We start from the raw sequence: 25,557 nt of genomic DNA, 5'->3' as shown, positions 1-25,557 counted from the left end.
ATAGAGCATCTCATTGTTTAATGCGCACTAGTGTGTAACCCTTTGTACCTGCATGGGTACATTTAAAAAAAATCACAATTGCATATATCTGTGAGTTCAAATTAAACTTGGTATAATAATTACAATTTACACATTTTATAAGCCATGAATTTTTAAAATATATAATGGTTTCTCATTTTATATATTGGATCTAAACTCTTAAGTTTTTGCACTCAATAATATACATGCCACAAAAATTTATAAATTAGATGGGATACATAGCGCAAAATTGAACTCCAATTAAAATTTAGTTTAGAATTTAATCAAATTTAGGCTCTTTGATTTTTGCCATAATAATTTTCTCCACACAAAAATTTAAAAATTAAATGAGACATGTGGTGTAAAATTAGACTCCAATTTAGAATTTAATTAGATTTTTTTTCAGATTTACCTATTTATATATATATATATACATATATATATATATATATATATGAGTTCTTAATTGTTTATTTAACTTAATAAATTCTAACTTGGACTTTAATATTTTTTTAATCGTAACAATAAGATTGAAATATATATAGCATCTAATAGTGTCGATTACTCTTTCTTTCTTCTTTTGTGGAAACGAAATTCAAATCTAAGTGCTTTGTTTAATGACAAATAAAATCACCTAAACTTTAATATTATTGATACAACAACAATATGCATATTTCAAAAAAAAAAAAAAATGAAGTACATCACATGGCACCTGCACCTCTAATCATGCATATGTTTCTATTCTATTTATTTAAATAATTTTTTGATGCTCAAGTGTAAATTTTTTATAAATAATAATTAATATTTTGTTATATTGAGAGAGATTGAGACATTCTTTCCTTGCCTATCCTCATTTCTCAATGTCTCTCTGTACATATTAAATAGTCATTTGCTTTGGTATAAATAATCCTTTAAATACTCAATAGAATCCAAATGCCTATCTGACCTACCAAATCTTTTTTTATTTTTATTTATAGAAGTGTGGATTATCTCTTTGAAAGTAACAATTATTATATATATAACAACAGCATCAAACAAGCTTTAATATTCCCAAAATTTGACATCCTTGTCTACCATTGCTAACTATTTATGGCATGCATAATCTATTCTAGTGGGGAAGATGGGCCACCATTAATATTTCTTCTTTCCTTACAGACCAAAATGTGGAAGACTGTAAGGGTTGGTTCACTATCATAGTGACTTGGCGGTAAGAGTTCTTATATTACTACATATGATATTTGACAAGAATTGAGCAGTTTGACTGGTAGCACCTCAATAAATGTGTTGTACCCATTATGATAGTTTTACCAAGACTCCCTCTAATACAAATGGTATTATTTATTGTCATCACTTGACGAAGAGTCGATAAATCCACGCCAAATATTCCTTTCTTTGTTTGGAAAGAAAAAAAAGGTGTTGTCCAAGTGTTTTATTTCAGACTTCTGGACTTCTGTTTTTGGACGTACTCATCGTCAACATGTTTGGGAAAGAGCTAAATTTTTTTTTTAAAGGATTTTATTAACGTATGTCTTAAAGACACACAATAATATACTATTTTTTTTAAAAAAATTATCAGTAATTGAAAAAGTTTTACAACCTTTTTAATTTTTTATAAAATATTTTTAAAAATAAAGGACACACATTAATCGGACCCCTTTTTAATCTCCGCATCAAACTTGGCCCCTGACCTGATTTGATGGGCACTGGTAAAGATATATATGATAAGATATTGACCTAAGCCAATTCGATTATGGAGCCAATAAACATGTGACAACTGACAAGGCCATGTAACATTCATTCATAGTTAAGTGTCATCCACATTGAAGGCATGAAAATTAAATTTACATCTTTCCTGTAAGATTTCAAATTGTCATGATGTTGATGAATGTGTACTCGGTTCCAGAAATAAAGTGCAACATTATTGGATACGAAAAATCGCTAACAAACACTATTTGGATATAAAAACATGGGGCCTAGGGAATCCATTGTAACTATTCATGATTGGTAGCCTTCGTTCTTAATCAATGGAATATTACTAGTTTCACTTTTTTTGAATGTTGGGATTTTTTGTTTGCACATGTAAAACTTCATTTTCCAATTCCTGCTTAAAATGCACTTTGGATTTTTGTTCCGAAAGGTGAAGATGAGCTTGGACCAGTATCTGTGCAATTTCTTTTCCTCCTAAAAATATTCTTGAATATTCGGGAAAAACAAAACAAAAGAAAGATATGACAACTAGGAACACCTTTTACACTGTGGTTGATAATACATGCCGGATTCATAACATGATTTTCAACACATTTGCCCTACATGTTACAACTATAAACAGATAAGATTATACATATCTTGTGGAGAGGAGACTCGAAAGGATTAACCCTATGTTTGGTTTGAGGAAAAAGAATGGAAAAGAAGAGAAAAAGAATAAGGGGAAGAGGAAAATGTGGACTCAAGTAATATATATGTTTTTCGTCAAATTTGGCTCATTTTCTTTTTTCTTGTGCTCTATCTAAACAGTGAAAAAGTCTTAATTTTTCTTTGTTTTTCTTCTCTTTTCCTCAAACAAAACATAATGTAAGTGAGTATTTCCCTAACTAATGAATTCTATCTTCTCTAACTATTAGAACATGCTAATGTTAACCCAAGTTAATGCAAGCTCGAGACTTCCCAAATAATATTCATACCTAAAATTTCTAATCAATTAGTGGTATAATAATATATTTTTCTAATACTATATTATTCAAAGATATATAAAAGAGGCTAAGATATAGTTACATCATGTGTAATTCTTACTTGACAATACATCATTTAATAATTTTTTTTATTAATATTTTGAAAATCCTATTTTGGATTACATCTTATCTTTATGTTTTCAAGAAACTTCAAACTTCAATTTAATTGAATATTTTTTTTATTATTTAATTCATAAACTCATATTTTAAATACAATTTTAAAGTTTAGAAAAAAAGTTTAAATTTAAATATTTCATGTATAGGATGGTTACTAATCTTTGATTTTCTTGATATGTTGTAAAAATGTTAGGTATAAGAAGATAATAAAACCATAAGTAGAATTACCTCTCCAATTTTGTCAAAGCACCTGTTTCTCCAATGTTATAGCATAATGCAATTTTGCTGAACTTGTTTGTTGATTTCTTGGACTCAGATAGGATCTTTTCAATAGAAGTTGCTTCGATTCTTGTGGATATTAAACTAATATGTGAGAATTTTGATAATAAAGTCTACTATCCTGAACTCAGATAGCATCTTTAAGATATAATTACTCTGCTCTAACTCTTTACAATAATAAAAAAAATTTAAATGATTAAAATAATATAAAGTAAACAATTAATATTCCTTTAATTTTATTAAAAATTTTGGGAATAGTGAATAGTAGATTTTATATACTAGTATGAACATGCAAAACTATATCTTGTAAGACAGTTTTTATTAAACCAAAAATTTATAATAGATTATCAATTAAAAATTAAGCAAGCATGCACAGTGTAGGATAAAATGGGTTGCTTTCTTTGAACATTTTGTATAAATGAACTTATATTCATTGAACTCTCCCATATGTGAATTTGTTTTTTTTTTTTTTTGAGAGACTCCCATACATGAAATAAGATTGCTTTAGGAAGTATATGAAATTTGATTTATCAACTGAGAAACTTCTTGAACCATTGGGCCGAGTTTTTAGGCCCATATTCATAGATTATCTCCCTTTCAGCAAAAAGAGTTTAGAAGTGCAAGTATCACACTTTTTTGGGCCACACTACATTGGGCCCTAGCCCAATCGTGCTTAAGGGACAACGTTACAACATTTTGAGTCTCCATACCCAATGGATTTAATTGACAACAACAAATAACATTGGGCCCCCAAGCCCAATGAATATATGCATGAATTAAACATGTTCTTATTCCAACTTTGGACAAGAAAGCTCAGGTTTTTGTGGCATTGTAAATCTAGAGGCAATGCACAGAGCTGGTATACGAAAAATGTTTTTCATATTTCATTCATTGAAACTTTGGATAAAACCTTTGGTCATGTTCTTCGTATTCCTCTAAATAAATATTTTTGTGGGGAAATACTAGGGTGTGGTTAAATTTTAGGCTAAGGCTGCGTTTGGTTGGACGGTAAATCAATTCCAGAAAATATTTTCCGCATTTGCGTATGTTTGGTTCAACGGAAAATTTGGTCAAACTGAAAATCATTTCCACGTTGACCGGAAAATAACCCTTCCCAGCTGTAAATCAATTTTCGTTTCTATTTTACCTTCAAATACAATTTTTCAGACTGAAAATAGAAAAGGAGAGAGAAAGAGAGCAACGGCAATCACACCAGTGAGATCGCGCCCGCGAGCTGGCGCCCGCGAGATCGCGCTGGCAAGCTCGTGCGAACGAGATCGCGCCGTCGACTGCTCTCCCGCGAGACCGCGCCGGCGAGCTCGCGCAAACGAGATCGCGCCCTCGAGACCGCGCCGTGAAATCGCACCGACCGCCGTGAGATCAGACTGGATTTGCGATGTGAGATCTCTTCCTCCTCCCTCTCTTAGTCTTGACCAAATGATTTATGTGGGAATGGTGTTTTTGATTTTTGTTTGTTTAACAGTTGATGTATTGCTTTGTTTGGAAGCTGGGAAAATGATTGAGAAAATGTAAAAACTTAGTAAAAAATTTGTATTTTCAGAATGTTACCAAACACTTGAAATTATTTTCTAATATAATTTATAAAATGCAACCAAACACTCGAAAATATTTTCCTTTCCTGAAAATATTTTCACCTGAAATTATTTTACACCCGGAAATTAATTTACACCGAAACAAACACAGCCTAAATTGCAAACTATACTCCTAAAATTTGGAGATGTTTAGGTTATATATACACTATGAAATTTTATAATTTGAATTTTAGCATCTAAAGTTTTATTAAGTTTGTATCAACAGTCATTCCGCCATATTTTCCGTTAAGTGCCATATAAACTTATCATGCATGTTTAATTTGTCCAATAAAATGATGTTGCATCATTTTTATAACCTAAAAAGTTTAAATAATTAAGTAATTAAAAATGACATGCATGAATTAATCGACATGCATAAATATATGAGAGAACATTCTATAATTGGCTCAAATTTTATTGAATTCCAAAAAGTAAAACACAAATTTAAGAGTTTCTACACAAAAACTATAGTTCGTACAGTTTCCAAAGAAAAAGAAAACGTATGTGTTGTACTTCTCCGAACTCCATCCTAAATCTTAAATTCTCACAAAAATTTTATTCTGCAATTTTATTTTTATACTTCTACTGGTTTGTTTAATTTTCTCTTGAATTAAACGTAGCACCAAGCTAAATACTATATTAAATCTTGATCAATTTACTTTTCAGACAAGTTTTTCATTCATGAACTTATAGAAATGATCATATTCACTAACCTTGTATTTAATACATAATTCTCTAACATGAAATGAATTATTTAGATTACAAATAAATGAAAATTAATAATTACATAGTTCATAACTTCATCTACAAACTTAGACAATTCATTCTCAAAGCGCGCGCGCGCGCGCGCGCGCGCGCACACACACACACACACACACACACACACATATATATATATATATATATATATATATATATATATATATCCACACACACACACAATGAGTAACAAACACGTGCTTCAGCACGTGAAATTGGTCCGCCACCTCAAGTGCTGGTGTTCCAAACATATCTACAATGAGAGCCATCGGGTTAGGCTGCTTCAGGGCAGAGATGGAAGATCGCAGGGTTGGGATGACTTCATGCATTACAAGATTGAGTCTTGTAATGGTATATTGTTACTGGTTATTACTGGTGGTAGTTCAATGATGTCTTCGTTTTTGCAATTCCAAGCCTTGGCTGATTGGACAAGTTAGGATTGGCCGATGGCAACATTGACAGGAATCTCACATTGACAGGAATGAGATTCCATGACGACGAAGGTGGTAACATGCAAGTTGTGATTGGAAGCATGGCAGTTGCGGAGCTCGAGGACTCAGAGTTTAAGATCTCCATATAATTGAAACTTACTATTACTTTAACTACAAAGTGTTTAGTCTTCAAATTTTGTGGTTGGCTTTTGAATTCTCAATAGAATATAATCTAATTATAGTAGATTCGTTTAGCCAGGCTAAAATAGTGTTTTTATTTTTCATGAAGTTTGTATGAAATTCATTTTTCATCCCTAATAAAAAAAAATCTTGAAAATGTTACAATTTTTTCTTTAAAATATTTTTTGATAATTTAGGGGCTAAAGTAAGGACAAACTAATAACTTTTTCAATAATTTAAAGATGAAAAAAAAAATAAGTTGAACAACAGAAAGTGTAACATTTTCAATAGTTGAAGAATGAATTTTAAAAAAAAAAAATTATAATGAAAGTGGAAATTCATGCACACGTTAATACAAAAACAATATTATTGTAACCTACATTTACAATAAAGTGGTTAAAATTTAGAGTGTGATATTTTCCTTAAACTTTTTTTTTTTTTCCAAACTTAAAATATAAGCTTAGAATTAACTGTAAACAAAATACACCTACGAAAAACTAACTAATGAAGTTCATGGAAATAGGAAATGAATTGATGTATTAATTGCAGGTAATGTTGCATTTTTATTTTTTTGGCTAAATGAACAAATTTTAAAGTGTGTTAAGACAACCTCATGGCCATCCCAACTAGTGTTCACTAGCGAAGAGTGATCATCTCTATGCCTTATAAAGTATTAATAAATGCCCCATTAAGTATTAATAACCCATGATTATCACACACCCTTAATTTGATAGTCAAGTTTCTTGGAGTAAGCTTTACACACATATACACTTAGATTATGCTATAATGAAATTTCTCTCTTGTATAAATAATAATAATAATAATAAATAACCCATGGATCATAAGGGATTTGAATCACACGGTCATGATTCATCCATCAGACTTAGGTTCCTATCTCCTTAGTGATCAAGGACACACAAAGTTTCTGATAATCTAAGTTGTCATATATTCATGAATGCTATTTTTGATAATCAAATCAAAGTTGTGAGTATTAAATATATATGTTTTATGGACGTAAAGGGAAGCAATGTTCCCACAGATAACTTGCAGACGTGGATTGGTGTTTAGTACACAACAACGTGTGGTTGCCCTAAAAAATAGGAATTTAGATCGAGAAGTATTGTAGCTGATGCAATTTATCTCAATGGTCGAGATTAAAGGTTGAAAAGAAAAACAATTTTCAATTTCAACAATTAATTTTAAAAAAAGTTAAGAAAAGAAAAAAGTGAAAATTGTAAAAAAAAAAAATTGAGAGGGAAGGAAGGAATTGCATTAAATGCAAACCCTGAATATTGCACTTGATCTCAATCCAAAAAACAGCCGACACTAACAATACTATTGAATCTTTTAAGAGTAATGTCAAAGCCACAAACTTACATATAAGATTTTTAGAAACTGCTAAGGTACACATTCTTACTAGTTCGCATTTAGGTTTACAACTTACATCATATTTTACTTACTAATAACTACTCACCATATCAACAATTTGTAAAAAAAAAAAAATGTAACTCCAGCATTTTCCTTATTTTAATTTCCATAAAAAATTTATACATTTAAAATATAGAACAATATATATATACACACACATAAGCCCAAAAAATTAGCCAAACAACAAAATTACCAATAGCAAAATTTTTATTATAAAAACAAACAGCCCAATTAATCAATTTTCACCAAAAACAAACAACCTGCCCTTTAAAAAACTTTAAACAAAATAATTTTTAATTATCCAATAGCATAAATAGATTAAAAACTAAAAAAACTAAAAAACAAAAAACGTAGCCGACTAGTGTTCACTAGTTAAGAACGATCATCTATTGCCCTATTAGTATTAACCAATAGATCATATGACTTTTAGTGATCAAGGACATAGAAAGATTCTGATCTAACTATAAAGTATCGTGTTCATAAATGCCTCACCCACTAAAGTAGTTGTCATTATAAGAACCTTACCCCACAAGAAGCCTTCAATCTTTTCTTAAAAAAATGCTACAAAACTGAAAAGGCAGCAATTATCAGTTTATCACGCCTATATAAATTCTTTGTTTCAGCTTGCTAGCCCTGTTGTATTGAATCACGTTTTTCTTTTTCTCTAAATTATTTTGTCTGTCACTCACGTTCACTTGCCACATTTGCGGTGAAGAAGGCAAGGGTGCACACAATGTGTGGGTCCCCCGTGCGGTAGGGACACACATTGACTCACGTTTCCAAGTTTGCTTAATAGCTTGGGCCTGTTTTTGAGCCCATGAAAGAAAATGAGACCGTATTCCATTATATAAGCAGCATTTTAGGTTAAAGTGTTTTTTTTAATTTTGTTGAGAGAGAGGAAGCGGCGGCAGCCTATGATGTGGAGAAATGCGCGTGCATCTTTACCCACCAGATCTGTGTATGTTCCAACTTGTTCTCTTCCCTTTTATGTAAGGGTTTCACTTCATGTTCGTACTTGTTCTGTTAGTACTACTTGTGCAACTTTTGCTATTGCTAGTGGTTATAATTTCGAAAACCCAGATCAGTTCATGAATTATTTGAGACTTCGATGCAGAGACTTTGATCATGGTTTAGATCCGTTTGATAAACTGCTTCATATGAACCTTTTGTCTGCAATTATAGATTTCGTTAGTTTATATTTGGCAATTGCAGCAATAAAGTATTATTCGACCGTGATTACTTTGTATAAGGATTTGAATCTAAAATATTGTTCTCAATTTGTCTCGTTCAAATGTGTTGACTAATTATTTCTGCCATCTGAAATAGACCGGTTGTTGCTTTCTCTCCTAGTAAAAATTATGTTGGCCTATACGTATGAGTACTTTTTAGGATGAGATGCGTCAACAGATTAGTTCCATGGAGACTAGGATGGCTCCGCAGTCAGACAAATGTACTCGCAGTGCTGAGAAGGATTTTGGTATTCAACATTATCATTGACAGTTTATATAAGGATAGATTCAAAAAGTTAAAAAAGACTTGGATTTGAAATCCAAGAAAATGATTTGAAAGCCAAGAAAAACTACTATTGGATTATGTCTTTTCTTGAAAAGAAATTTGGAAGCAAGCTGACAAAAAAAAGATCGAAAATGGATGAATCTGCATAGAAGAAATTATGATGCTAGTTGATGATAATTGTTTGTAAAATTGTAATAAAAATATTTTAAGTTTGATTTATAAAAGTGTTCATCTCTTATTTTTCAAGTTTCATGATGTGTTCATCAATGGATATTGTAAGACAAATAATCAATGAGAAAATTAGTCTCTAAGTGAGGTGTACTTGTGTGGTATATTTATTCCAAATATTGCATGCTTGTGTTCCAATGTACATGGTGAGGCTACTCATTTCAAAAATTGGAAAATATTAAGTTGGATCTCAATATTTTAATCTATAATATCCTTGCAGATAGAATGCGCAAAGCGTTAGGAGACTTGAAACTACTGGTAACTATCCTCTACCTTATGAAGTGGAGTAGGACTAGCTGACTAGTAAATGAAGTAGGTCCGACATTGGAGAAAATGGATGACAATGGTTGCTTAGTTGATTGCTTGATAGGTGACATGATAATCTAAAAGATATATTAGAACAACAAGACAACATGGACAATGAAACTTCAGCGGAAAATTTGTTTGATGACTGCGGAAATAAAAAATTTGAGGAATCTCCTCAAAAGCTTTTGTGTAGGCTATCTTAATATAAATAATTGTTATCTTCATTACTGATTGCTCTCTCTTTCCATTTCGTTGGACAAGGTAACAATTTTCATCTTTGTACCTTCTTCTCCTTTGTTGTTGCATTGAAAACCATGTTATATTGTTTGTCTCCCAAACTAAAATTTTTAAAACCTTAACTATTACATCTTAATTGCTTTTACTTAATATTTAAATCAACTAACTAAGCCTTAATCCCAATTAAATTTGGGTTGGCTATGAATTCTTATCAACTAATAATTAAGATATTCAATAGAATCTCACTAGCTACGTCGTTACCCCAAGCTAGTGAAAGAGACACTAGTGATTATCCCCATTATTTAACTAGACAATCTTCCAAGTAGACCCAAAACTTTTGAATTAGTAGTCAAATCTTCTTATGGATGGAAGGTTGATTAACACCAATGCTGCTTTATAGAACCATTGACATATATCTCAATAATGTATGGAATTTTGAAGTTGGTTTAAAAGAAAAAATAAATGAAGTCATGATTGATGGGCTTGCATAGCTATTGAGTCTTATATGTGCTATATTTCTGATTGTTTAGCCTAGAGAGGAAGAGATATGGAAGGGGTAAAGTGGACTGAAAACTTGGTGAGCTAGCCCAAGTATTAGAGTGACCACCCTTAATTTGTAATATCTTAACACAAATGTCCACATGCCCAAACTCCTACCATCATTCAGATAGTGATATGCTCAATGTGTTGTTGAGTACCCCTACTAGCCAAGCTTGAACTAGGCCTGAAAGTTCAATATCTAGACGCTTGGGCTCTGGATCTTTGGCTAGGAATGGGCTACACCTTATAAACCTCAGGAGACAAAGTGACTCCTTTAGGGATGAGCATACATTACTAAAAAATAGAAAAAAGGAATTTGCCGTTATGCTGCATCTCCATAAATTGTCTAGAGTCTAGAGGTTAATAAATAAAGTTCCCAAAAATAGATTGGTTCCAAATTTATTTGATTCAAGAGGTTTGAGTTCCTAATTTTTTTTTTTTATCAAACAAAACTAACTTCAAATCTTGTGCTATCACCTGACAAATAAAATCATTTGCAATTTCAAAAGTGGCTCTTGAGAACCAAGATAAACAGCTAGATTTGATTCATTTGAAATTGAGAGAGATCCAGGTCTTCACCTTCATCTTAGTTCATAAGATAGAGGACTATAACGCTAAGATTGACCCATATAATTGCCCGTTGGACCTCATGCCCTGTAGCATTGGAGAAATTATTAGGTCCACTAAAATAACTGCTAATGTAGTCCTTCCTGACCTCTAAACTAATAAAATGATGTTATTTATGCAAATGTGTATCACCTGGTAATTTTTTAATTTTTTAATTTTTTATTTCTTGTGTTGATTAGGAAGCTCACTCATATATTTACATGAGAGGTGCTACGTCCACAACATTTTTACAACATTTTCACAACAAATCATAGGTGGTTAGTTATTATTGGTTCAAATTTGAACTTAACACTAAGATTACTTTTTTGCCCCAATAATAACAACCAGTAACAATCTGTCACTTAAGATTTATTGTAAAAATGTTGTGGACATATCATTTCTCATATTTACATAGATGGAATAGTCTTATTTCGTTGACTTAAAACCACCTTACTACAGCATTTTTGGTAATCATGTTATTCTATTTTTGGGCTCAATAAATATAGGAACTCAACATTTTTCAGTGTAATTAATAGTGCATTATAAAAATAACATTAATAATGAACCCAAATTAAAGTGACAAAAGAATCAATTCAGCATGTTAACAATTAAAAATTCTTGAAGCAATTCAAACGTCCTTTAGGCAGCTCTTTGAGCACATTTTTTTGGACACCTCAATTGCTTAGGATGGATCGTACTATGGCAATTCTCGCAGACAGCTTCCTATTATAAAGTCATCCAACAATTTCTACAAACAGCATATCACGAACCAGAAAAAACGGCACATACAACCAAAAAAGATGATTATATCATTAATTCCAAGTATGTGTACAATATACTAAGAAATGCCACCAAAAACAGGAATGTCATTCTATCAATTATTTCTCAATTTCCTTGACCATTCCCTTCTTTCTTTTCTATCTTTGAAAAACCCAAATAACATACACAAGGGTATTTCCATTTCCTTTCATTTTCATTTCATTTAATCGAAGAAAAAGAAGAAAAAAAAAAGTAAGCTAAAATGACAATATTAAAAGGTATACTTGTTGGTTGGGGTTACTGGTAAGTGGTTAGGGTCTTCTTTATCTTATCAACTTTTTGTTGTGCGTTTCCACCTTTAGGCAAAAACAGAACCACAGGACAGTGCCATCAAACACACAGCAGCTTGTTCCTCCTCCTTCAACTTCCTCCTCCTCTGGCACCTCTGTTTTTTCTTCATCACTGATGGTAACATTTGCAGCAAGAAATCATTTTCCAAAGCCATTAATTTTGTCTTTAAAGACTCTCAGATTTCTGCCACCATTGCCAACAGCTTTAGCAGTGGGTGTGGTTGTGGCATTGGATTTGGATTTGGTGGTAGTGGCAGTAGCACGAGCATTTGATCTTTTTTTTTTTCCCTACATGATACATGACTCAAACCCACATAGAATTCCTCCTCTTTCTGTCCCTGATCCCACAGGCATTACACATTGACTGAAAAAACAACAAACAAAAAGAACCATTAATCTAAAACCCAAACACAACACAAAATGACAAACAAAGAAGACTAATAAAATTGGAAATATTAAATAAATACCCAAAAATTTAAACAAATGCAACAGAATTGAAAAACATTTTCCCAAAGAAAACCCAAATTGAGGAGACTTAAAAACTCAATAAAAAATTCAGATAAGATATCAGTATAAAAAAAATAAAAATACAAAGCAAACTGAAATGACCAATGGGTCTTGAGGATTGGCTAAAAAAGTATATAATTATAATTCAGCCACTAAGAAAAGAGAAACATCAATGTCACAAACCCAACACAAATTAAAGGTGAAGTCCCAAATGATGATTGAGGAAACTAGAAGGGATAAAATTAGAAACCCTTTAAATCAAAAGCATAAACTCAGAATAATTAGAGTAAAATTACGTGAGTATAGTGATTATTTTGAAATTTTTTTTAAAAAAAAATGTATATGGAACATGCTTGCACTCTTATCCATATGCATGCTAACTAAGTGTCCATTGGGCATAATTAATTTTGCTAGCTTATTTTACTATTCAATTTATTTTTGCTATTATTCATGAATATCACTGCACTTTTGTCACTATTTATGGGTCTACTATATTATTTCAGCTAACTTTTACTTTTATCTACAGTACTTTCAGTACAAAGTTTTCAGTTTCAGCAAAATAAGCTGATCCCAAACAAACCCTAAGCATGAGTTTGGATAGCGGTCAGTGTGCGTTTCCAGCGTTTGCGTTTTTGGCTGGGTCCCGCGGCATTGTTCACGACCCAGCCAAAAACACAAAAATGTGCATACCAATGCATTTTTGGTTCCTGCGGCATTATTCACACAATTAAAACTTATTGTTGAAAACACTATAGCAAAATTATTTTGCTATAGTGTTTTCAACAATAAGTTTTCAGTTTTTAGCAAATAAGCGATATTCAAACACACCCTAAGTGTGCGTTTGGCCTGGATTATTTTTGTCAACTTATTTTTGCTAGTATTCATGGGTCCCACTGCACTTTTTGGTATTTTTCATGGGTCCAACTGTATTATTTCAACTAACTTTTACCTTTATCTACAGTATTTTTAGCAAAAAGTTTTTAATTTTAGCAAAATAAGCGGATCCCAAACGGATCCTACAATAACAAAAAACAAAGGTTTCTTGTAATGGAGCAGATCTCAAATTTTATTTTGCAGTATTAGTGTTAGTATTAGTCAAATTTTATTTTAAGTAATCTTGCAGATGCTTTGTCCCTTTTTCTTTTTCAGGCCATAAAGCAGAAATATTATATTTATTCTCCTTTTTTTTATTTTTTAAATCTTCTCAATGATTTTTAAAGTTTTATTGATGTTCATCCTGCACATTGAGTTATAGCCTTATAGGGTTGGATTTGGTTGAACTCTATTTATTCTTTACTAAAAACCATGATTGATAATTTGAAATCCGTTGCATCATTGTCTCCCAATTAATTCTAGTGCACATTTGAAATTGAAAAATTCTACAGCTACACTTTCTTTTAGGGGAATAGTTATAAAAGTTATCACATCTTCCCAAAACTTGTTAAGGTGGTAAGTTATTATTGGATCAATATCACTTTTATATTAACTCACCATAAACATCATTTTTATGATACATCAATCACAACAAACAACATCAACAATTATTTTTAAAAAATTGTAAAATTTGTTCAGATCTTTAGATTTATCACATGCAAAATCCCTTCAAAATAAGAAGTTATAAAGGAAGTTATGATTGAAGTACATATATAGAAATTGAGCCTTACATTGGCCATCACCAATTAGTCCAGAGAGTGAGAAAATATACAAATGGGTAAAATGGGCTAAAAAACTTGGTGATTTAGCCCAAGTATCAGAGTAGTTGAGCCATCACTAATTTGAAACACCTTATTACAAATGTCCACGGGCCCAAACTCTAACCACCACCCTTTCTATAGTTGGGTGCTTAGTGCTTAGTAGGCTTGAAAGTTTAATATCAAGAAGGGCACATGATTTATGGCTACGAATGGACTACAACTCTTATAGGTTAAAAACTCTCTTAGTCTCCCTCCCTAAGCTAAATGAGGAAAACTTGCAAAATGCCCAAATGAAATTTTCGAAGTACAATTTTGAGTAAATTCTACCTCAAAATTCATCATACCCAAGAGATAGACTTTATGTGTGTATAAAACCTAATTAGAGAAACAAAAAAAAATCTCATAAATGAATGAGAAAATAACATTTTAGCATGGACATGTTTAGAAAAAAGAAATGGTAGTAAGAAGTCATGACATGGATAAGTAAGATTAAAAAATATAAAAGATTAGATAAAAGAGAAAGAAAAGCGTATAACTCTAAGTTGTTGGCAAGCAAGAATATATTTCTTGCTTGCTTGTGTTTTTGTTCTTTCTTTTTGTCCTTTGGAAGAGTGACACTTATCTCATATTCCCTTCACCTTTCTTTTTCTTTTTTCTTTTTTTTTTTTGGGTAGAAAATATTCCTTTCACCTCTTTTTCTTTTTTGGGTAGAAAATATTCCCTTCAAACGGTTAAAAATAAATCTCGGGAGACAAAAGTAACTCCTTTAGGGATGAGTATACATTACTAAAAAAAAAACACGAATTTACTGTTATATTGTATCTCCATAGATTGTCTGGACTCTAGTGGTAAATAAATAAAGTTCTCCAAAATAGATTGGTTCCAAATTTATTTGATTCAAGAGGTTTGAGTTCCTAATACTCTGAAAGAGTGACTCTTATCTCATATTCCCTTTACCTTAGTAGCTAGCAGTCGAAATCAAACTGATTAAATACCTCAAGAGACAAAATCTACTCCTTTATAATCATAGTGGCAAATCTGAAAAAGAATTAAACCATGTGAGAGATGAGTATACACTATAAACTACTAAAAAAATAAAAGAATTTTCTTTTATATTGCATCTCTATAGATTGTCTAGAGGTAAACCAAAATAGATGGGTTCCAAATTTATTTCATTCAAGAGCTTTGACTTCCTAATATTTTTTATCAAACAAGGCTAATTTCACATTTTGTGGTATCACCTGATTTAATAAAATCTTCTACAACTTCAGAAGCGGGTCTAAAATCATCTACAATTGCATTCTTGCACAGTTAATTTATTTTTTTGTTCCTCATGGACTTATCTATGGCCATGATCACCATTGGCAAACCACATCATATTTGTGCATTTGCTCTTTGCAAGAATAGTAACCTCTTTAGACTCAAACTATAGGTGAGGTTGGCATCAGTTTGAAGCTTTTAGTTTTTATGTACAGTTTTTTAAAACTCACAATTTTTTTCCGCATTTTCTCACTTTTTCAAAAAATTTCAGGCTAAAAGTATACTTTATTACACTTCCAACAAAACACTAAATAAGTTGTTTCCAAACAGACCCATATCTCGTACATTCAACTTAACTAAGTTCCAAGCCTCTTTATTTAGAACTTGTGCAGACACAATTAGCGTTATTTTTTAGCCATTATTTATAGTCTTTAAGCAATGGGGGGAGGTTGAGGAACCAATTGGCATTCATTTGGAGCACTGGCTGTAGTATATTATTATACTACAAGCTTTTGGGCATGGTTTTTGAGTGATACATTTGTACAAAATTTGAATTTTATTCTGCCTCCTTATTGTAATTTCCTTTTGGTCATATTCAAATCAATTTGTCCTCCTTGTGAGTTACACTCTCTTCCTTTTTCTCAGACATGCAAATGAAGGTAGATTTTGATTCTCTTGTGAAGTTCATTAATAGTATTTTAATATAGTAGGTGGAAATTTAGAGAAGCAATGTTTTCAACATCTTATCTAGTACCTTCATTCTTACACTCTTCTGTTCTTTAGGAAATATTTTTCTTTTATTTATTTATTTTTACTTTTTGGAGGGTTTTCACTAATTTGAAACACTTTAGGTCCAAAGTTTAACCACCCTTCCTATACTTGGGTGCTTAGTAGGCTTGAAAGTTCAATATCAAGAAGGGCCCATGATTTATGGCTAGGAATGGGCTACAACTCTTATAAGTTAAAAACTCTTTCAGCTCCCTAAGCTAAAGAATTAGCATGGACATGTTTAGAAAATAATAATAATAATAGAAAAAGGAAATGGTAGTAAGAAGTCATGACATGGATAAGTAAGATTAAAAAAATATAAAAGATTAGATAAAAGAGAAAGAAAAAGTATATAACTCTAAGTTGTTGGCAAGCAAGAATATAATTTTGCTTGCTTGTGTTGTTGTTCTTTATTTATTTCCTTTTCTTTTGAGTTGGGGAAGGAATTTATTTTTTGATACAATAGGATACACTATATATAGTAGAAGTCACTAATGAGTTCTTCATGACCATAGTTCTAGCAATATTGAAATTGAGGTTAACTTGGAGGTTTTCCTAGGTGCGTTTTGAAGCCAAAATTGAATTCTTCTTGGTGTAAGTATTAATAGTTGTTTTTGCAAATTTATTCATATATACGTGTGTTGTTCTATTATTATTCATAAACAATAAGTTGCTATATTAGATGTAGTAAATTTTTATTGCACTTGGTTTAATACTATATTTTTGTGAGATATTACCACTAAATAGTTTGGTTTATGTTACTATATTATTGGATCCATGCTTTTATTTAATATTTATTTATAAGTTAATCACATACAAAATTTCAAAATAATAAGTTGCCATTTACTGTTAAATTTATAAGGTTAGCCGTTTACTACTAATTTTTTTGTCAAAAATTTTGTTGGATTGGCTTTGTTGTTTTGAGCTGTACTAATTGACTTGACCTAAATAAAAAGTTGCATAAAAAAGCAAACTTAGTTGCACTTTCTACTTGATACATAGAACAAAGAAAAACTTGGGTGTTTGGTAAAAGAGTTTAAGTAATATTGTTTGGGTATTTTTGATATATATATATATGGGTGAAAAAGTGTGTAGAAATGTGTGAAATGTTATTTAAAATGCTCAAAAGTATGTTTGAGATTATCAACCAAACAGGCCTTATAGATACTTTTTAATGAATTATAAGAAATAAAGAATTGACATAAGCGGAACAAAGTAAAACAAATTATACTTTTTAGTCTCAAGAATTGGGGGAAGAGACATGGTTCAAACTTTTGTTGTGAAAACATTCTTATTATTTATTCCTAACTTTTTCCGTTTATTTCCTTTAAATAAAGAGTCAGAATTTTTTTTTATTTGTTTAAAGAAAAAAAACGATCAAAAAACTCATCTCCAACTCAATAGTTTTAAGTTTAACACTGCTGTCCACTTTTGAGATTGCATAATAAAAAAGCTATAATTTATATCTTTAGCCAGAGGAAGTTATTACAAATTGTATTGCCATATCTTTAGAAGAGATGATTTCATAATCAGTCATTACAGTTTTTTACCACAACCATAAATTTTTTTGTCCCCTCCTGGGCCACGGCAATGCCTCTTAAAGTTCAATCAGGCCCAAATCCAATTTTCATTCAAAAATCCAAATTTCTTTACTTACTTTTATTAGACTCAAAATCAAACTTATTGTACAAGTGCTGCTCATTCGTAAACGTCAACCAAAAGAAGCCTTCAATCTTTTCTTAAATTGAAAAAAATCGGTGTTTAACATCAAAATCGAGCAATAAAAAAAAATGCTACAAAACTGAAAAGGCAGCAATTCTCACGCCTATTGCTCGTTCTCTGTTTCTTTTCGTCTATATATGATGTATAGATTTGGAATCAGCAATTCTCACGCCTATTGCTCTTTCCCTGTTTTTCTTTTTTGGATTCAGCTTTGTTATTTTGTTTGTGACTCTGTGCATGTGATACAAGAAGATGGAGCAACTACAGCTTCTACATTTTTCCCATTCAAAGCATCCCTTGGTCTACCTTCAGCACTTCAGAGGTCGAGCTACTTGTTGTGGGTGCCAAGAACCAGTTTATGGTCCTAGCTACTTTTGTCCAAATTCAGAATGCAGTAGTTGGCACTGTCATCATAAATCATGTGCTGAAGTACCCCTTGGGTTGCACCATCCCTTGCACCCTTTACATCCTCTTATTCTTTTTGACGAAAAAACTGGTTATCTTGAGAAAGAAAACAGCACATGCCAAGTCTGTAATGAATCTCGTAACGAATACACTTATCGCTGTTACCATTGCGACTTCAACCTTCATATCAAATGTGCTATTTTGCAACTTGAAGTCGAATTCCACGATCACCCATTGACTCCCATTGGCAAGACAATCACATTCACTTGCGACATTTGTGGCAAAGAAGGCAAGGGTGTGCCCAATCTATGTACCACATGCTGTTTTTGGATTCATAGAAGCTGCGCCTCTTTCCCACACAGACTCAAGGTTGTACATCACAAGCATCCCCTCCACATCACCCATTCTTCTCTTGAACTCCATGAATCCGACTCTCGATTTTGTCTAGTCTGTGTTCAAAAGGTGGACACACGCTATGGCCTTTACTATTGCTCCAAATGTGATTTTGCTTCCCACCTCAATTGTGCTATAGACTGGAGAAATAGGGAGAACATAAATTTGCTAGAACTTAAAGATGAGGAAAACGAAGATGTAGAACTCGATCAATCTGTTGAGTTAGCAGCCACTGGCGGCTCCACGTAGAGTCCAGGGTGGTCACAAGACCACCCTGACTTGGAAAAAAATTTAATTATTATATGTAAATTTTTAAAATTTTATGATTTTTTATCCTTAAAAAAATATTTAGGACCACCCTAAATTTTTTTAGGCTCAACATAATTACACTTCGGACAAAATTTAGTAACAAACTTGGTTGTAAATTAAGACTACAACTCAACTCAATATTTTTTTATTGGATATAAATTTTGGCAAATCCATCATTGAATTACACTTTCTTCTTAAATCCTTCATGTTTGCAAAATTTCAAAAAGATGAAATATCAATAGCTATATCATCGCTCAAATCTTTAAATTTCAAATTTTTGTTGTCTAAAATTATACATAAAAAATAAGTTTATAGATTAAATAGTAAATAACTTTTAATTAACATGAAATTTGACATGTGTTTTAAGAACATACAATTTAACATTTAAATTTTTAAAATATGTAACCATATTAATTTGTTTAGTGAGAATTGTAGCCTTAGGTTACAGCTTAATTTGTAATCACACTTTTCTTTAAACTTTGATCCCTTAACAATATATTAGGTCCTAAAAAACAAAAAGAAAAAGCCCAAGAAAATTTTTATGGAACTAAAATTTTGAAAAAAAAATGTAATTTGCAGTATTGATAATGAAACTATCATGCAAAATTTTCAAAATAAGAAAATTTAAAAAGAAAATTGTAAGACTCTATGTATTTTTGTGTGTATATGTTTTTTTTTTTTTAATGGCCAATATATGAAGTTCTATTTTTATTAAATTTCTATAATTTACGTTTCTTAATGACCACCTTGGAAAATATTCTTGGAGCCGCCACTGGCTAAATACATGACATTTGATTAATATATAAGCTTTTCTCAATTGAGAAACTTCTTGAACCACTTGGTTGAGTTTTTAGGATATCTTTTCAACCCATCCTCATAATCTACATAGATTAACCCAAAGCGAACAGTGTAACCGTCAGCCCATTCAAAGTTGTCCAACAATGACCAAGCAAAGTATCCTTTCACTTTGACCCCATTCCTACCAAAATCCAAAGTTCAAACATTCAAATCATAGTCATTTATATTGCACACAAATAATAAAATGGCTTAGGAAGGCATAATTATGTTTAAAGACTCACATTATAGCACTTTGTACAAAAGAAAGATGACTACTATGGTAATCAATTCTCATGTTGTCCTCAAGTGATATAGTACCATTATTAATCTCATCGACTCCTGAAAAACCGAGAGAGAGAGAGAGAGAGAAGAAGAAGAAGAAGAAGAAGAAGAAATTACATATAGTAATTCAATGTACGTATCACTATGGATGCCATGTAAAGTAGATAATCTCCTGTTAGATAATACCATTCTCAGTTATATAGATGACTGGGTTGTTGAATTTGTTCTTTGTGTAAAGTAAAAGATCTTGAATTCCTTGCGGATAAATAGAAAGCCACTGGGAAGCAGCCTGCATAGTCAATTAAAATGCAAATCATAAGACTCTAATTCAATGCATTGACACTACTGTATTTCTGTCTTTGTGCAAGTGCAGAATTGATAATGCATTTTTTCTTCCTCTTCTTCATCTGAATAAGAAAAATGTTATCATATGTGACAACATTGGAAATTTCTGGACAATTTATTTGAGCCAAAAGTTGTGTTCATTGATCAAAAGGGAAAGTAATGATGCTTGAAATTGCCTTCAATAGAAGAATGATAGGTCATTTGATATCAAAATTGAAGGGAGAGGAAATTCTGCTTGCTTGTAGGATACAGTATTCCAGATGTGTTGGAGCAGGATTTAATTTTTGGAGGGACAAAATTTATTTCTAACTTACACGTACAAACATGCACACACACGTGTATGTGTGTGTGTACATATAGATATTACCTGATGTCAATCTAAAAAATATGAAATCATTCAATAAAACACTAAAAAAAAAAAAATTTAAAACAAGCCTTGTTTTTTCCAAAGTTAAATCTAATTCAACGTATGAGTGGAAGAATTTTGGTAACAAGATAGATATCAAGTGCAGACTACATTCTCTTTTCTTTTTTTTTTGAACAAATTTTCTATTATTTTGGTTAATATAGACTCATAAAATATCTAGATTGTTACAATTTTAAAATAGCATAAAATATTTTGAGATTCTATATATTATAATAAAATTGGAAAATTTTTCTTTATATTTAAAAATATAAAGTTTGACATATAAAGTGATAATACTGTATTAATCTAGCCATATAGGCGGAGGAAAAGTTAGGTTTGGCAAGGCAGCAGGCAATGCCCACTCGACCTTGGTTCTTCCCTTTTAAGTTCTTTTTTTTTTTTTTAGAAATAAATACACACACGAAAGAGAAAATGTGGCTTTAATATAAAGACACATCATAAATTCTATTAAAAAATTATTTCTATTTTTCATAGACATTTCCAAGTTGTAAAAAAAAATCATTGTATATAAAAAACAAGTTGTAAAAGAATTCATACCTTTGGACCAATGGGAGTCCCATTTCGCTCATCTGTCACATACATATTATATTTCAACTTAACAGTTAACATAGTATAACTCTGTCCAAAATAAAAAGTGCAAACTAACTCAAATAAAACAAACCTCATTAGTAAAACGAACCTGTGATGTTAATGCAAGAGTCTGTGAAGTAGCTAGGCTGTTGGTATTCACAAGGACCATCAGTAGCATAATTTGCACTATAATAGTTTATGCCAATGAAATCAAAAGACCCTTTAACCATAGAAGATTGCTCTTTAGAAAATTGTGGTAGTCGTTCATGGACGTGGGCAACCATTTCAGCTGGGTAGAGACCAGAATTTAGTGGTTCCATAAACCTAGAAAAGTTATAGAAGATCTACAATTAACTGCGTTCCAAAACATTGAACAGTAATTTTTCTTTTTTGGTTTGTGTTTATTATATTAGATAGTATGTATATGAATTTTAAGTTTGTATTTAGAAATTGCTGATTTGTTGAATACCCTATCTTTTACTTACAAATAAAAATACCATAGCCTCTTAATCTAAGTCGGTTTAGAGATGACATCAAATTATTTGTCTGTTCTAATTTTATTAACTTATTTTTAATGAATAAAGTCACACTTTTTTAAAATATAAAACTATAATTTTGTAGAACAATCGGAAAACTACTTACCAATCATACATAAAAGCAAGGGCTCGAGATGCTGCATCATTATCTTCAGTTGACTGGGAAAATGGCAATATCCACGGTGAATTTAGTGTAATCCCAATTTGACCCTTCTGTGACATCTACATAAATCATGTATTCTAAATTTGGATTATTTAGTTGGACTAATTGAGCTCTTCTCAAAACAAAAATAAAAGTTAGACTAATTGATTGAAAATCATACTGATTTTCAATTGATCGGTATCTACTTCATTATGTATATTAAATTCTATAAGAAGGTAGTATGAAACCCAAGTTTTACACTCTTCAATCCTAACATGACGCATTATTACATTACATATTGAAGAATAAATACAACCACACTCAATCAATTCTAATATTCATTTGAAAATCCAACTCAACCATGAGTTTATTGAGAAATTATTAGTTGTGCTAGGATTTATTGAATTTTAAGTAAAAAGCTAATGAGGCAATTTCATGTTAGATGGTGTAATATATGAGTTTTACATTTCATCCTTACTAAATTTAGACTCAAATAAAAATAGTATATATATTAGTACTTTACAAAGATATAAATAAATCAAGCACTACCTTCACCGTGATACATTCTTAATTATTATTAGGTATCACGTTTAAATTCTAGTAGATTATGCTAGTAAATTACAATAATCATACATATACTATAACACTAACCTGGTACTTGTCCTTATAGACTTTGACTGCGGCTGTATGAGCAAGAATTTGGTGATGAGCAACTAGGTAAGGTTCAGTCGCTGAATCACCCTCATCACACTTTGAGGACAACCATTTTGAACATCTACCTGGTGCAAATGCACCATTTCCATACCCCATGGTAGTGAAGGTTTGTGGCTCATTTAAGGTGATCCAATGCTTCACCCTATCACCAAACTCTTTATAGCAAAGCTCAGCATAGTCCCTAAAGTCATTTCTGTTTATGTAACCGGTTGAGATGTGTTAAACTATAATTTGGAATACGGTAATATTACAAACACAATTTTGTTCACATTTTCTCAACTTACGAAGTTGATAACTTGTTATTGATTTTCAAATTGGATCACTATATATAGATATCACTTTATTATCTATCATTCATAAATGTATCTCTCAAGTCTCAACAATAGTGAAAATATTTGTGGACAATGTTTTGTCTATAGAATTGTTATTTGGATTATGTTATATGGATGAGAGTTGGAAGTAGGTAATTATAGCCATTGCTTACACAATTTGGTGATTTAAAAAACCGCCATAGGTGTCTTCAAGTGCCTGTGGAAGGTCCCAGTGGAATAGAGTCACAAATGGCTTCAATCCATTGGATTGAAGCTCATTGATGAGATTGTTGTAATATGTAATGCCTTCCTGATTCACTCCCCCACTTAAGTTTCCACCTAATTAAAATAGAATTCAATAATATAGTTGATTTAAATATATAATTCAATTTGGAATCACTATATACAGGGGTTGATCATCTCAAATTTTATGGTCCAAGTGATTTTAGTGTAATTGAACATAGAAACTAGAATTAAACAAAGCATAAATTCAAATCTAAGGATTAAAAATCTTATTGTGGATTTATAAGGAAAAAAAAAAAGCGTAATTTAGTAATCTTACTCGGTAATAATCTGGACCATGAAATCGAAAATCTGTAAGCATCAAATCCAATGTCCCTCATTATACTCACGTCTTCCTGCCAAGTTATTCAATTCATTATCAATCAGTGCCAAATAATACAAGTAAACGAAAAAGGTATCATTGCTACAAATACATAAATGATTGATCTTCAATAACTTGGTCATATGAATGTAAAAGAAAATCCAAGATACAACAAATGAAATCTGAAATCTGAAATCTTTGGAATCTGTTGTAGCTTGCAACAGATTAAGCAAAAAGTAATAATATGTAAGCAAAGTTTCACTAAGAAAATCATGACAAATTAAAAGCGTGACTAATGTTAAGTTGGGGGTTTGATGTAGCCTTCTACCTAATAATTAATTTCAAAACGACTATAAGAGCAAAATGACCTTAATGACATAATAATAATGAAGACTTTCTTGAGACTACTAGGTTCATGTTAGCTATTTCATACGTTTGGTACTGACAATAATGTTTTTATCTTCTCTTGAATTAGCACATCTGCATTATGATAAAACGTTGCATTATGTCAACAATATATATACCTTGTAACGATGATAGGAATCATCAGCAAGTACTCCATTTTTACCATCCCTTATCTTATCTGCAACACCAAAAAGTTTCGAATAATCAAGTTCTAATTGATATGTTTAAGCAACTAAAGATGGTTGGGTTCAAAAGCTTAGTCTTATGAAAGCATTTTAACGTATTCCATATTAGCAAAACTCTATAAAAAAAATTCTTTAATTAAACAAATACATTACAGGCACTTTATTAGAGTTGTTGAGAGTAGTCATGGATGGCCACCAACATTAGAAGGATAAAACCTAACAACATTAAACCTATTTAAACTTAAGCAGTAATCTAAGAGCAATTATATCTTTCTTTTCACATGAATAATGAACTCATATCATGTAACTATGATACACATATCTCTACACAGAAAGAGAGAGGTGTTACCTGGGTAGCTCTGAGTGAAAGAGTCCCATATACTAGCTCCTCTGCCACCTTCATTTGTTGCACCTTCATACTGCACAATAACATAACAAACTAAATCAACAACCCCTAGTATCATAGACTTTTGCATATACATAAAATCTTTCCAATATGTTAGTTTTGATTGGAAAAACATGTATATATCTTAGATAATTTGATAGCTGCAGAAATGAGAATTTGTACTTTAGATATCTTCATTGAAAATACCAGAAAGTGTCAGTTAAACTACAAAACGGTTTATAGTAATAGTATATTAATTCAAACTCAAACCTGGTAAGAAGATGATGCTGTGCCAAATATGAAACCTTCTGGAAAACTGCTTCTATTAACATAATATTTTGAGTCATAATTCTGAATTGCACCTTCACCCCAAGCCACTGAGCCAGCCATGACAATCAGAAATAGGAGGAAAGGACCTCTATTAATCCCCATGATTGATTGCTTTTGATTCTCTAACATGTCCCCCCTCAAGTATACCTTTATATATATAGGAGAACTTGTCAATGGATTAAGATTTTTTTTTTTTTATTCAATAAAAACTTAAAATGACTCTGTGCCATCAAGCTTTGAGAACTGTTTTGCACTTTCTTTAGGGTATTTTTGGTAACTCAATTAGCCATAACACATCTCATTTTATACTTAGTGCTTATTTGGCATGATCTTGTTGCATGCAATATACGTT

General features: G+C 31.3%; 1 protein-coding gene and 2 long non-coding RNA genes across 3 annotated transcripts; 2 read left to right on the top strand and 1 right to left on the bottom strand.

The window, feature by feature from the left end:
* The first annotated feature begins 8,225 nt into the window (after positions 1-8,225).
* Positions 8,226-12,662, top strand: LOC142617202 (uncharacterized). The gene is made up of 3 exons (XR_012840938.1): positions 8,226-8,491; positions 9,497-11,193; positions 11,381-12,662. It is a non-coding gene; the product is annotated as an uncharacterized LOC142617202 (long non-coding RNA).
* A 4,159-nt stretch (positions 12,663-16,821) lies between these two features.
* On the top strand, positions 16,822-18,540 carry LOC142617203 (uncharacterized). Its single transcript, XR_012840939.1, has 2 exons — positions 16,822-16,897; positions 18,235-18,540. It is a non-coding gene; the product is annotated as an uncharacterized LOC142617203 (long non-coding RNA).
* Positions 18,541-19,886: 1,346 nt separating this feature from the next.
* On the bottom strand, positions 19,887-25,334 carry LOC142617201 (beta-glucosidase 13-like). The gene is made up of 12 exons (XM_075789967.1): positions 25,146-25,334; positions 24,840-24,909; positions 24,425-24,483; positions 23,859-23,934; positions 23,470-23,635; positions 22,923-23,178; positions 22,236-22,351; positions 21,703-21,917; positions 21,561-21,592; positions 20,438-20,540; positions 20,212-20,308; positions 19,887-20,111 (listed from the first exon to the last, which is right to left on the bottom strand). Exons 1-12 carry the CDS (start codon positions 25,332-25,334, stop codon positions 19,946-19,948), a joined length of 1,545 nt encoding a protein of 514 aa, XP_075646082.1. The 3' UTR covers positions 19,887-19,945.
* Positions 25,335-25,557: the final 223 nt, after the last annotated feature.

This window comes from Castanea sativa, chromosome 11, assembly GCF_040712315.1.
Source record: "Castanea sativa cultivar Marrone di Chiusa Pesio chromosome 11, ASM4071231v1".
In the NCBI taxonomy this organism is placed as follows: Eukaryota; Viridiplantae; Streptophyta; class Magnoliopsida; order Fagales; family Fagaceae; genus Castanea; species Castanea sativa.
This window is presented reverse-complemented; position numbering and strand designations above follow the sequence as displayed.

Excerpts from the sequence above, each read along its gene's own strand:
- LOC142617201 (XM_075789967.1), bottom strand. The coding sequence starts at position 25,334 with ATGTTAGAGAATCAAAAGCAATCAATCATGGGGATTAATAGAGGTCCT. Across the intron at positions 24,910-25,145 it reads CAGCATCATCTTCTTACCAG|TATGAAGGTGCAACAAATGA; the intron begins GTTTGAGTTTGA and ends GTTATTGTGCAG. Across the intron at positions 20,112-20,211 it reads TTTGTACAAAGTGCTATAAT|GAATGGGGTCAAAGTGAAAG; the intron begins GTGAGTCTTTAA and ends GGATTTTGGTAG.